This window comes from Neoarius graeffei, chromosome 10, assembly GCF_027579695.1.
Source record: "Neoarius graeffei isolate fNeoGra1 chromosome 10, fNeoGra1.pri, whole genome shotgun sequence".
NCBI lineage: Eukaryota > Metazoa > Chordata > Actinopteri > Siluriformes > Ariidae > Neoarius > Neoarius graeffei.
This window is the reverse complement of record NC_083578.1, coordinates 92,330,205-92,345,241: the sequence shown is the minus strand read 5'-3', so window position 1 is coordinate 92,345,241 and position 15,037 is coordinate 92,330,205. Positions and strand designations below refer to the sequence as shown.

The window sequence follows — 15,037 nt, the reverse complement described above, 5'->3', positions numbered from 1 at the left end:
ACGTCAGGTTCCTTATATTTCGCTGCTTTACCCTGCTTTGTTTTTCTTTCTAAAGAACAGCCCTCAGATTTAGTGATGTCTCCGGCGACATAACGGCATTCGTCCAAAAACGGAGTGAGTTTTACAACAGGAATCAGTTTTGTCTTTTTTTAAACCAGCGAATGTCTGTCCTCCTGCGTTCCTCTCAAACCGACTCATGGTGGACTTTCACTCGTCTGCAGTGAAACAGGATCAGCTCTGTCCATCCCAGCCAACAGAAATGCTTTTACTCGCCTTATTGATTTTTTTAGACATTTAAGACATCCCATATTACTCGAGAGGATTAATTAGATAGCAGTAATCTATATCTACTGCTGTACTCAGAGCTTTAGAGGAATCCCTGGACGATGTTTATCTGAATGCTGTCAGCGTCACATCACACTGAAGCGACGAGGTTAATTTTACATCTGAAAGTTTTGCAGATGTACGGTAAATACAAATTTCTGACAAGTTGGCAAAATATTATGAACATTAGCAGCTCAGAGCAATACGGCGCTGTATTAGGGCTGTTATAGGAAAAAAATATATATACGGAGCTGAGGGAGGGGGTCATATTCCAAAAAAAATTCAGAATTTCTGAGATCAAAATCACAAATTTATGAGAAATGCTTGGAAAAATAGTGGTTTTTTTTGGTTTTGTTCTGTTTTGTTAAGGAACCAGTTTGCTTCACTTTGCCGGACTGGATCCACAGCATCACGCCACAGATGCCACGACTGAGCCGAGAGCGACAGGAACATAAACAAAGTGTTAAAGAGATTTTTAACTACATTTCCCAGAATGCACTGCAGCCAGAAGACATGTGATTGCTGTCTCAGAGAAAGGATTTTTTTTTCTTGGAAATTTGTGACTTTACAATCTCAGAGACTATCCCAGGAGTTGCTTGTAAATTTATGACGTTAATCTCGGATATTCTGTTTTTTTCCTCAGTATATCACCCCTCCCCCCAGCTCTTTTTTTTACCTACAGCGGCCCGAACACACCGTCGTAATGTAAAGTTTACACTGCCACGCTGACCCTTACTCCTTCACGTTATACTATCTATAATATATACTACAGGAATCACTGAAACGTTTCCTCTGCAGAGTGACTGGGCTTTACGGATCGTGATAAGGCGAGCTGTCCAACAGGAACTTGTTGCCGTGGTGATGTCCAAGTCATTCACATGTAACTCTAATGGCACTCAACAGTTCTGGACAACTATATGATTAACTGAGAATCGAGAGAAGGGAAAAAAAATCAATATTACACCTGAGGGGTAAACCTGACTCAAGGCAACATCAACAGATGCAGGCCACGCCCACATCACCACGCAGAGCTCTTCTCTTCATCCACATTACACTTTTATACAAACGTTCATAAAAAACAGTTGTGTGGGTTTTTTTCAATGCTGCTCACCTTTGTGTAAACCCCCCATGAGAGCTCGGTCTCCGTCACCATGACAACGATACCAAACATGCCGAAGATGAGGGCGTAGTCGCTGAGACGCTTGCGCTTTTCAAACAACGCCCTCCGATGGCCGAGCTTGTAGCCGATGTCCTTGTTCCGTTTGTGCGGAGCGTTGCTGGCATCCTCACGCAGCGGCTTGCCCGGCTCGTCACCGTTGCCCTTTGACACCACGACCTCAAGGCCGGAGGTGTGGAGCGTCTGCAACGGCTGCGTCTCTGAGTCCAGATCAGCCAGGTTCCTGCTGCCCAGCGGTCTCACCACGCCGCCATTGTACTTACAGCTGTTCATGGCTATCTGAGGGAGCGCGGGGCCGCTGGGCGACAGCGAAGAGCGCGACCAAGCATGGCTCAGCCTGCTGCCATCCGCACTCACCTGACACACGGACACACAGGAGAGAGAGGGTTCAGAGTCCTGTGCAATCAAAACAAGGCACAATTTAACAACTGAGTGTTGCTGTTGGAGATGAGTCCGAGTTAAATATCTGTGCGAGACGAGTTGAGCAGTTAATGTTCTGAAAGTTCTTGGCGGACAGAATTTAGTGACTGTGAAGGTTCTGAGTCAGTAAACGCTTCCAGAAGAGGTTCCTGAGACACATTTTAGAGCCGATAAAGATCATAAGTCAACACTATTTCAGTCTCAGGATGTATGACGGCTCTGAGAGTTTCGACACGAGGGAGATTCTGGGCCAAACTGTGAAAGTGGGTTTTCAGTGAATTAAAAGTGAAATGTTGTGAAGGTAAAACACACAATCAGAAACAGGCACAACACCGTCAGCAAATACACAGAAAGCAGTTTGTATCTGCATACATGTCAACCTATATGTCCGTATTTTATATGGATTTGATTCAATAAACGTAGTATACGGGTGTACAAATAAAGTTATACGGATTCTTTAAAAAAACTTCAATATTTATTTAGAGCTACAATCAATTCCCACGATGATAAAAGAGCGCATAACATTTACAAACGTACTGTACACCACAGACAGCCAGTAAAGAGTCTTATGAAATCGCGCGTTATCTTGTGGTAGCCAGACTTCGTTCCACTTTTGATCATGCGCACACCGCATTGCGAGAATCCCGCCAACCGGGAAGTATTTTGTTTGAAACGCGTATTTCCACCTGAGCGACTTTCACTAGCGACTGAAAAGATTCTGAATGGGCACTCCGGCAAGATCAGCACAGACACTTGCTGTGACGTGCAGCCTCGTGAGGTATTGGTGCAGAGCGCTAAAAAAGCTGTCATGGAGTACAATTCAGAACATTAGAGTGACACTTTGCGTTTTTGTCGAACATTGGAGCTTTGTATTCATTCTGAAGGTTTATTGTTATTAATATTGAATAAAAAGTAACTGGGATACATCATTGTTAATTATCATTCAAATTTTAGGTAAATTATTTTAATTTGCATCTTATACGGATTTTATAAGGGAAATACGGATTTTGGAGGTTGGTTATACAGGTTTGAGTGACCAAAGGTTGACATGTATGTATCTGCGGAGTTTAAAATGCACCAAATAAAGCAAAAAAAAAAATTCAACACATCTTACAAACTTGCAGATGAAAATTTCATGATTTTTCACGTTGAAGTTGATGCATTTCAGAACGTTCCTCTGTGTGTTCCTCCTCTCGCTAACAGACGCAGCCTGAACACGATGAGTTTCCAGGGCGAGATGACGCCTTGCTCCAGCAGCTTTTAAATTATTGATTTTTTATTTATTGTGGAGTCTTGTGTACGTATCCTCTGATACTCTGTTATCAGTATCTGGCAAGCTAACAGACACTTGGGCTAATTAGCTAGCTCAGAGCGCAGGCTAGCCAGTAAACTGTCACCAGTGAGCCGACAGTCCACTGTTACCCAAAAAACTTTCTTCACCTTTTATAACTCTGAATATTACAAATAAAAGTTTTATTTCATTAAAAACAGGCAGTCAGTGTAAGCTGTTAGCAGTTAGCTCGTGGTTGTGCAGGTGAGAGTCTGATGAATTCAGTTTGTCAGGTTTGGTTTGAAGGGCTGTGCAGGGACTCAACGTCAGCGTCATAATGTGTTTTATATCCAGTTTAATATTAAAAAAGTGAACAGAACAAAACATTACTAATAAATGATAAACTTTAAACCCAGGTGCGGGAGAAATGACAAAAATATAATAATTCAAGATACATGATGTGTTTAACAATATGATAAACAATCATAAATCAGGAAATGTTTAATTTAGTATTCACACACAAACATTTTTAAAAGTAATAATTTAACAAGGAATGAGAAGGAAATCGGAAATAAGTTTAATGTCTAATCAGGTGCATCAGAGAGAAATTTAAAACCGTATCAGTATCACGTCTTTACACCAACAAACCCGAGGGTTTTCATTTTTTAATAAAAATGTCAACATGCTTAAAAAGTAGCAAATAATGTAGAAAAATTACTTTAAAAATCATAATAATATATAAATAAAGAGATCCTTTATAATCCTTGAGAATATCGGTGGCCTCAAAACACATCAGTTTCTTTTATAAACCTTATAAAGCTCATTTACTCCACAGAAACTCATCTCACTTCTGAAACTGTCTCTAAAAATATTTTTTTTAATTCAGAACCAGGAATCTCAGTTTTATTTCCACAGCCTGCATTCATGTTCATGACCTTTTCCATGTTCATATCCCGAAATTAGAAGGAATTTCCCAACATGTTCATTCATTACTGTCGTAGATTTTACTCCGAAAATGACAAAAAACCCTGTTTTATAAAAACCCGCAGTGTTTTCTTGGTTAAAGAAATGATTTTAAAACAAACCGTTGCGTGTCTCTCTGCAGAGCTTCTGCACACAGTGTGAAATAAACATCTGCACTCTCACAACATCCAGATGTTAGATTTGTGGTATTATTTCTGTACACATGCTGAGATTTCAGCAAACCTGAGATCATATGGAGGTCAGATTCTCCAGTAGTAGTGAAACATCAAAACATCTGGAGGGAAAAAACAACAACAACAAAAACACAACGCCACCTCATTCCACACCTCCAGACTTCACTGGCTGCCATGTGACTTTAACAAGTTTCATCCCATCATAGGTGTGAATCTCACACCCTGAAATTCCCACCGTTCAGGAGAAACGATGAAGAACCTCAGAGATGAGAAGATGATGGAGAACTGAGCCCCACCTGCTTCACTCACCGCTCCTGAGTTTTTATTTCAGGGACATTTTTTTGGCCACTGAACTCATCTGCGATGAACGAGAGCGAGCCAAGCGCCATCGATTAGCAGGAGAATCTTTAGAAAATTGCTCTCTGTTTTTAATGCACGCAGAAAGACGGGCTTGGCCGAGAAACAGAGAGCAAACAAAGACAGAACGGTGTTCTCAAAACACAGAGCAAATGCATCAGGAACAAAAAAACCCACAAAACAAAAGACATATCGATTTAATTTAATACGCTGATGGAAAGAGCTGGACTTTAGGTTTCAGTCCTGAAAGAATTAAAATGACAAAAAACAACACAAAGGGAATTTCTGAACTCATCACCATCTTCTGCAACAAGAACACGAGGTTCCTATCTGCTTTATAGGACACACACACACACACACACAGAGCAGAAACGTCACAGATCAGATTCTCAGGATCAGATCCAGTAAATCAGATATCTGAGAAAAAAAATAAAGAATGAATTTAATCCAATCATTTAACAAATGGAAATTAACAAATTCTGGATGGTTTTCTTTTTTAGAACTGGATTTGTTTATCTATAAAGCAGCGTGATTGTATTTTTTAAATAATATTTATCATATTTACAGAAGTGATTTTCGTGCGAGGCCCTCTGACTCGCGCGCGCGTTGTCATGAAAGCGCGACCTATGGTCATGAGCTTTGGGTAATGACAGAAAGAACAAGATCGCGGATACAAGCGGCTGAAATGAGTTTCCTTCGCAGGGTGGTTGGGCGCTCCCTTAGGGTGAGAAGCACAGTCACTCAGGAGGAGCTCGGAGTAGAGCCGCTGCTCCTCCACATCGAGAGGAACCAGCTGAGGTGGCTCGGGCATCTTTTTCGGATGCCTCCTGGACGCCTCCCTGGGGAGGTGTTCCAGGCATGTCCCCCCGGGAGGAGGCCCCGGGGAAGACCCAGGACACGCTGGAGGGACTATGTCTCTCGGCTGGCCTGGGAATGCCTCGGTGTTCTTCCCGAGGAGCTGGCCAAGGTGTCTGGGGAAAGGGAAGTTTGGGCTTCCATGCTTAGACTGCTGCCTCCGCGACCCGGTCCCGGATAAGCGGAAGAAGACGAGACGAGACGAGACAGAAGTGATTTTTGTGTGAAAGCTGTAGTTTTGTGTAAGTCGTGTGGTTTTTGTTGTTTTATTTTACAGCTCTTCGGCTGAGACTTGAACTTTTGGGAATCCGAGAAGAAAAAGTGTTTCCATGTGGTCTCGAACGCAGAGTGTAAACCGTCCTGACTTCAAACTCTGCAATTAATTCTCTTACACACAAACAACAATAACACACCTCCAACAGAAGATCTTCTCCGTTTTCATCTCCATCTGTATAAAAACTGAGCTCATCAGCCCTGGAGAACAGCGTCAGTAAACAGATTTATCCACAGAGTCGCCGCTGAAACAGTGTTGGAGGATTGACTGGGAATTAAACACCAGCTAATACATCAATACTCCAGTATAATCAGCTCACACACCAACGCCTCACACACCGCCTTGCTGTCCATCGTTTGCACTCCTCAGGTAAAGTTCACATCACTCAGTAAACCAAACAACCCCAGGATTAAATTTTTCTCATTTTCTTTTACACATACTCATTTTTAAGTGAAGCTATAAAAATAATCAAAACTCAGTGATCTGTTTATTGTTGTTGTTGTTTTTGTTTGTGTCCACTCCCCAACACCGCGTTAGCTGAACGGTAGCAACTTCCAAAAAAGCCTTTCAGCTCCGCCCACATCAGAATCACTTGCTTTCATAAACGTATCTCTGAAAAGCTCGTTTCTTGAGTTTAATGTCATTATGAACCATAAACAACACTGACGACAGCAGAAACACAATAAAGCAGTGTGTGTTTTTAAACTAATTTTTTTTAAATTCCAGATGAATCAAATTTTATCTGCTCATTTCTACAAACCCGTAACAGATGGATTTCTTCTTATTACAAAAGATAGGCATGTAACGATTCACGCGGTTCACGATTCAAGTTCCCACAATATTTTTGGAAAAAAATTTAAGAAAATTTTATGATAAAAAATTGCAACATTTATTTTCCTATTCTTTATCAATTTAAATATTAGATTTGTTTAATAAAAAATATTTTGTTTCATTTTCTGAATAATCAACAATGATTATTTATCCACATTTGTAAAGTTTGGAGCAAAATATAATCACCTATTAACTAAATTATACTTTTATTAAAAAATGAAACAAGTTAAGAACAAAAATTCCTTTTCTGAATAAACTTTTATGAACATTTGTTCTGCCTCCATTTGCTTCTCTTTCCTTTATCTTTCAACCATCTGGAGAGAGAGAGAGAGAGAGAGAGAGAGAGAGAGAGAGGATTTCCTGTTAAATCTATTTGTCCACAATCACACAGCAGCTCTTTCACATTTTACGTCTGATTTCTTTTTGTGTTTTCATGGCATTAGAACTGTGTTACTTCCGCCAACAGTGAAGTCACATGTATTCCCGCTAGTGTATGTCATTGCACCCTCTGCTGTCTAAACAACATAATTACAGTGAGGAAAAACTCACTGCTTTTACACAGATTACACAACTTGATAATAATCACCATCCGTTTTTCATTTCATTGATTCAAATCATCAAAAATTTGTATCATGATTTATAGTCATATGATATATCGCTACATACTTAACAAAAGTTTTAGTTTTATAATAGTACGTTATTTTCCCAAGTAAAAGATTTTCCAACTTCAGTGAAGTATGAAAGCCCCGCCCACAAGCTTGTTTCCTGAAATAAATATCCAGTAATGTATTGTTATGATACACACTACAGGTTCTTCTCTAACCCTGATAAACCACAGTGAGAGAGCAGGACCACCGTAACACCACACTGAGAGAGCAGGACCACCGTAACACCACAGTGAGAGAGCAGGACCACAGTAACACCACACTGAGAGAGCAGGACCACAGTAACACCACGGTGAGAGAGCAGGACCATAGTAACAGCACGGTGAGAGAGCAGGACCACCGTAACACCACACTGAGAGAGCAGGACCACCGTAACACCACAGTGAGAGAGCAGGACCACAGAAACACCACACTGAGAGAGCAGGACCACAGTAACACCACACTGAGAAAGCAGGACCACAGTAACACCACGGTGAGAGAGCAGGAACTCCGTAACACCACGGTGAGAGAGCAGGACCACAGTAACACCACGGTGAGAGAGCAGGACCTCCGTAACACCACAGTGAGAAAGCAGGACCACCGTAACACCACAGTCAGAGAGCAGGACCACCGTAACACCACGGTGAGAGAGCAGGACCACAGTAACACCACAGAGAGAGAGAAGGACCACAGGAACACCAGGGTGAGAGAGCAGGACCACAGTAACACCACGGTGAGAGAGCAGGACCACCATAACACCACAGTGAGAGAGCAGGACCACAGTAACACCACGGTGAGAGAACAGGACCACCGTAACACCACAGTGAGAGAGCAGGACCACCGTAACACCACAGTGAGAGAGCAGGACCACCGTAACACCACAGTGAGAGAGCAGGACCACCGTAACACCACAGTGAGAGAGCAGGACCACCGTAACACCACAGTGAGAGAGCAGGACCACCGTAACCCCACAGTGAGAGAGGAGGACCACAGTAACACCACAGTGAGAGAGCAGGACCACCGTAACACCACAGTGAGAGAGCAGGACCACAGTAACACCACACTGAGAGAGCAGGACCACAGTAACACCACGGTGAGAGAGCAGGACCATAGTAACAGCACGGTGAGAGAGCAGGACCACCGTAACACCACACTGAGAGAGCAGGACCACCGTAACACCACAGTGAGAGAGCAGGACCACAGAAACACCACACTGAGAGAGCAGGACCACAGTAACACCACACTGAGAAAGCAGGACCACAGTAACACCACGGTGAGAGAGCAGGACCTCCGTAACACCACGGTGAGAGAGCAGGACCACAGTAACACCACGGTGAGAGAGCAGGACCTCCGTAACACCACAGTGAGAAAGCAGGACCACCGTAACACCACAGTCAGAGAGCAGGACCACCGTAACACCACACTGAGAGAGCAGGACCACAGTAACACCACGGTGAGAGAGCAGGACCACAGTAACACCACAGTGAGAGAGCAGGAGCACCGTAACACCACAGTGAGAGAGCAGGACCACAGTAACACCACACTGAGAGAGCAGGACGACAGTAACACCGCGGTGAGAGAGCAGGACCTCCGTAACACCACGGTGAGAGAGAAGGACCACAGGAACACCAGGGTGAGAGAGCAGGACCACAGTAACACCACGGTGAGAGAGCAGGACCACCATAACACCACAGTGAGAGAGCAGGACCACAGTAACACCACGGTGAGAGAACAGGACCACCGTAACACCACAGTGAGAGAGCAGGACCACCGTAACACCACAGTGAGAGAGCAGGACCACAGTAACACCACACTGAGAGAGCAGGACGACAGTAACACCGCGGTGAGAGAGCAGGACCTCCGTAACACCACGGTGAGAGAGCAGGACAACAGTAACACCAAAGTGACAGAGCAGGACCAACATAACGCCACACTGAGAGAGCGGGACCACCGAAACACCACAGTGAGAGAGCAGGACCAACATAACGCCACACTGAGAGAGCGGGACCACCGAAACACCACAGTGACAAAGCAGGACCACGGTAACACCACACTGAGAGAGCAGGACCACAGTAACACCACACTGAGAGAGCAGGACCACAGTAACACCACACTGAGAGAGCAGGACCACAGTAACACCACGGTGAGAGAGCAGGACCTCCGTAACACCACGGTGAGAGAGCAGGACGACAGTAACACCACGGTGAGAGAGCAGGACCACAGTAACACCACGGTGAGAGAGCAGGACCTCCGTAACACCACGGTGAGAGAGCAGGACCACAGTAACACCACGGTGAGAGAGCAGGACCTCCGTAACACCACAGTGAGAAAGCAGGACCACCGTAACACCACAGTGAGAGAGCAGGACCACAGTAACACCACACGGAGAGAGCAGGACCACCGTAACACCACAGTGAGAGAGGAGGACCACCGTAACACCACACTGAGAGAGCAGGACCAAAGTAACACCACACTGAGAGACCAGGACCACCGTAACACCACAGTGAGAGAGCAGGACCACAGTAACACCACAGTGAGAGAGCAGGACCACCGTAACACCACAGTGAGAGAGCAGGACCACAGTAACACCACACTGAGAGAGCAGGACCACCGTAACACCACAGTGAGAGAGCAGGACCACCGTAACACCACACTGAGAGAGCAGGACGACAATAACACCACACTGAGAGAGCAGGACCACCGTAACACCACAGTGAGAGAGCAGGACCACAGTAACACCACAGTGAGAGAGCAGGACCACAGTAAAACCACACTGAGAGAGCAGGACCACCGTAACACCACAGTGAGAGAGCAGGACCACAGGAACACCACACTGAGAGAGCAGGACCACAGTAACACCACAGTGAGAGAGCAGGTCCACCGTAACACCATGGTGAAAGAGCAGGACCACAGTAACACCACGGTGAGAGAGCAGGACCACTGTAACACCACACTGAGATAGCAGGACCACAGTAACACCACGGTGAGAGAGCAGGACCACAGTAACACCACAGTGAGAGAGCAGGACCACCGTAACACCACAGGGAGAGAGCAGGACCAACGTAACACCACAGAGAGCGAGAAGGACCACCGTAACACCACAGTGAGAGAGCAGGATCACCGTAACACCACAGTGAGAGAGCAGGACCACAGTAACACCACACGGAGAGAGCAGGACCACCGTCACACCACAGTGAGAGAGCAGGACAACAGTAACACCAGGGTGAGAGAGCAGGACCACAGCAACACCACGGTGAGAGGGCAGGACCACCGTAACACCACAGTGAGATAGCAGGACCACAGTAACACCAGGGTGAGAGAGCAGGACCACAGTAACGCCACAGTGAGAGAGCAGGACCACAGTAACAACAGGGTGAGAGAGCAGGACCACAGTAACACCACGGTGAGAGAGCAGGACCACAGTAACACCACAGTGAGAGAGCAGGACCACAGTAACACCACAGTGAGAGAGCAGGACCACAGTAACACCACAGTGAGAGAACAGGACCACAGTAACACCACACTGAGAGAGCAGGACCACAGTAACACCACACTGAGAGAGCAGGACCACAGTAACACCACAGTGAGAGAGCAGAACCACCGTAACAAAACAGTGAGAGAGAAGGACCACCGTAACACCACAGTGAGAGAGCAGGACCACCATAACACCACAGTGAGAGAGCAGGACCACCGTAACACCACAGTGAGAGAGCAGGACCACCGTAACACCACAGGGAGAGAGCAGGACCACTGTAACACCACAGTGAGAGAGCAGGACCACCGTAACACCACACTGAGAGACCAGGACCACCGTAACACCACACTGAGAGTGCAGAACCACCGTAACAAAACAGTGAGAGAGCAGGACAACCGTAACACCACAGTGAGAGAGCAGGACCACAGTAACACCACGGTGAGAGAACAGGACCACCGTAACACCACAGTGAGAGAGCAGGACCACCGTAACACCACAGTGAGAGAGCAGGACCACAGTAACACCACACTGAGAGAGCAGGACGACAGTAACACCGCGGTGAGAGAGCAGGACCTCCGTAACACCACGGTGAGAGAGCAGGACAACAGTAACACCAAAGTGACAGAGCAGGACCTCCGTAACACCACAGTGACAAAGCAGGACCACGGTAACACCACACTGAGAGAGCAGGACCACAGTAACACCACACTGAGAGAGCAGGACCACAGTAACACCACGGTGAGAGAGCAGGACCTCCGTAACACCACGGTGAGAGAGCAGGACGACAGTAACACCACGGTGAGAGAGCAGGACCACAGTAACACCACGGTGAGAGAGCAGGACCTCCGTAACACCACGGTGAGAGAGCAGGACCACAGTAACACCACGGTGAGAGAGCAGGACCTCCGTAACACCACAGTGAGAAAGCAGGACCACCGTAACACCACAGTGAGAGAGCAGGACCACAGTAACACCACACTGAGAGAGCAGGACCACCGTAACACCACAGTGAGAGAGCAGGACCACAGTAACACCACACGGAGAGAGCAGGACCACCGTAACACCACAGTGAGAGAGGAGGACCACCGTAACACCACACTGAGAGAGCAGGACCAAAGTAACACCACACTGAGAGACCAGGACCACCGTAACACCACAGTGAGAGAGCAGGACCACAGTAACACCACAGTGAGAGAGCAGGAACACCGTAACACCACAGTGAGAGAGCAGGACCACAGTAACACCACACTGAGAGAGCAGGACCACCGTAACACCACAGTGAGAGAGCAGGACCACCGTAACACCACACTGAGAGAGCAGGACCACAATAACACCACACTGAGAGAGCAGGACCACCGTAACACCACAGTGAGAGAGCAGGACCACCGTAACATCACAGTGAGAGAGCAGGACCACAGTAAAACCACACTGAGAGAGCAGGACCACCGTAACACCACAGTGAGAGAGCAGGACCACAGGAACACCACACTGAGAGAGCAGGACCACAGTAACACCACAGTGAGAGAGCAGGTCCACCGTAACACCATGGTGAAAGAGCAGGACCACAGTAACACCACGGTGAGAGAGCAGGACCACTGTAACACCACACTGAGATAGCAGGACCACAGTAACACCACGGTGAGAGAGCAGGACCACAGTAACACCACAGTGAGAGAGCAGGACCACCGTAACACCACAGGGAGAGAGCAGGACCAACGTAACACCACAGAGAGCGAGAAGGACCACCGTAACACCACAGTGAGAGAGCAGGATCACCGTAACACCACAGTGAGAGAGCAGGACCACAGTAACACCACACGGAGAGAGCAGGATCACCGTCACACCACAGTGAGAGAGCAGGACAACAGTAACACCAGGGTGAGAGAGCAGGACCACAGCAACACCACGGTGAGAGGGCAGGACCACCGTAACACCACAGTGAGATAGCAGGACCACAGTAACACCAGGGTGAGAGAGCAGGACCACAGTAACACCACGGTGAGAGAGCAGGACCACAGTAACAACAGGGTGAGAGAGCAGGACCACAGTAACACCACGGTGAGAGAGCAGGACCACCGTAACACCACAGTGAGAGAGCAGGACCACAGTAACACCACAGTGAGAGAGCAGGACCACAGTAACACCACAGTGAGAGAACAGGACCACAGTAACACCACACTGAGGGAGCAGGACCACAGTAACACCACACTGAGAGAGCAGGACCACAGTAACACCACAGTGAGAGAGCAGAACCACCGTAACAAAACAGTGAGAGAGAAGGACCACCGTAACACCACAGTGAGAGAGCAGGACCACCATAACACCACAGTGAGAGAGCAGGACCACCGTAACACCACAGTGAGAGAGCAGGACCACCGTAACACCACAGGCAGAGAGCAGGACCACCGTAACACCACAGTGAGAGAGCAGGACCACTGTAACACCACAGTGAGAGACCAGGACCACCGTAACACCACACTGAGAGTGCAGAACCACCGTAACAAAACAGTGAGAGAGCAGGACAACCATAACACCACAGTGAGAGAGCAGGACCACCGTAACACCACACTGAGAGAGCAGGACCACCGTAACACCACAGTGAGAGAGCAGGACCACCGTAACACCACAGGGAGAGAGCAGGACCACCGTAACACCACAGTGAGAGAGCAGGACCACCATAACACCACACTGAGAGTGCAGAACCACTATAACACCACAGGGAGAGAGCAGGACCACAGTAACACCACAGAGGGAGAGCAGGACCACCGTAACACCACACTGAGAGAGAAGGGCCACCGTAACACCACAGTGAGAGAGCAGGACCAACATAACACCACACTGAGAGAGAAGGACCACCGAAACACCACAGTGAGAGAGCAGGACCAACATAACGCCACACTGAGAGAGCGGGACCACCGAAACACCACAGTGAGAGAGCAGGACCAACATAACGCCACACTGAGAGAGCAGGACCACCGTAACGCCACAGTGAGAGAGCAGGACCACAGTAACACCACACTAAGAGAGCAGGACCACCGTAACACCACAGTGAGAGAGCAGGACCACCGTAACACCAAGGTGAAAGAGCAGGACCACCGTAACACCACAGTGAGAGAGCAGGACCACAGTAACACCACACTGAGAGAGCAGGACCACCGTAACACCACAGTGAGAGAGCAGGACCACCGTAACACCACACTGAGAGAGCAGGACCACAGTAACACCACACTGAGAGAGCAGGACCACCGTAACACCACAGTGAGAGAGCAGGACCACCGTAACATCACACTGAGAGAGCAGGACCACAGTAAAAACACACTGAGAGAGCAGGACCACCGTAACACCACAGTGAGAGAGCAGGACCACCGTAACACCACAGTGAGCGAGAAGGACCACCGTAACACCACAGTGAGAGAGCAGGACCACAGTAACACCACGGTGAGAGAGCAGGACCACTGTAACACCACACTGAGAGAGCAGGACCACAGTAAAACCACACTGAGAGAGCAGGACCACGGTAACACCACAGTGAGAGAGCAGGACCACCGTAACACCACAGTGAGCGAGAAGGACCACCGTAACACCACAGTGAGCGAGAAGGACCACCGTAACACCACAGTGAGAGAGCAGGATCACCGTAACACCACAGTGAGAGAGCAGGACCACAGTAACACCACACGGAGAGAGCAGGACCACCGTCACACCACAGTGAGAGAGCAGGACCACAGTAACACCACAGTGAGAGAGCAGGACCACAGGAACACCACACAGAGAGAGCAGGACCACCGTAACACCACGGTGAGAGAGCAGGACCACAGTAACACCACAGTGAGAGAGCAGGACCACCATAACACCACAGGGAGAGAGCAGGACCACCGTAACACCACACTGAGAGAGCAGGACCACAGTAACACCACGGTGAGAGAGCAGGACCACAGTAACACCACAGTGAGAGAGCAGGACCACCATAACACCACAGGGAGAGAGCAGGACCACCGTAACACCACAGTGAGCGAGAAGGACCACCGTAACACCACAGTGAGCGAGAAGGACCACCGTAACACCACAGTGAGAGAGCAGGATCACCGTAACACCACAGTGAGAGAGCAGGACCACAGTAACACCACACTGAGAGAGCAGGACCACAGTAACACCACGGTGAGAGAGCAGGACCACAGTAACACCACAGTGAGAGAGCAGGATCACCGTAACACCACAGTGAGAGAGCAGGACCACCGTAACACCACAGGGAG

At 47.8% G+C, this 15,037-nt stretch overlaps 1 protein-coding gene across 1 annotated transcript in view; it reads right to left on the bottom strand.

Moving 5' to 3' along the window:
* kcnn1b (potassium intermediate/small conductance calcium-activated channel, subfamily N, member 1b) overlaps positions 1 to 15,037 on the bottom strand; it is a 145,711-nt gene that overhangs the window by 42,503 nt on the left and 88,171 nt on the right. The window contains exon 2 of the mRNA XM_060930985.1: positions 1,436 to 1,858. Within this exon, the coding sequence (XP_060786968.1) occupies positions 1,436 to 1,858 (423 nt within the window). The remainder of the gene's footprint in view (positions 1 to 1,435; positions 1,859 to 15,037) is intronic.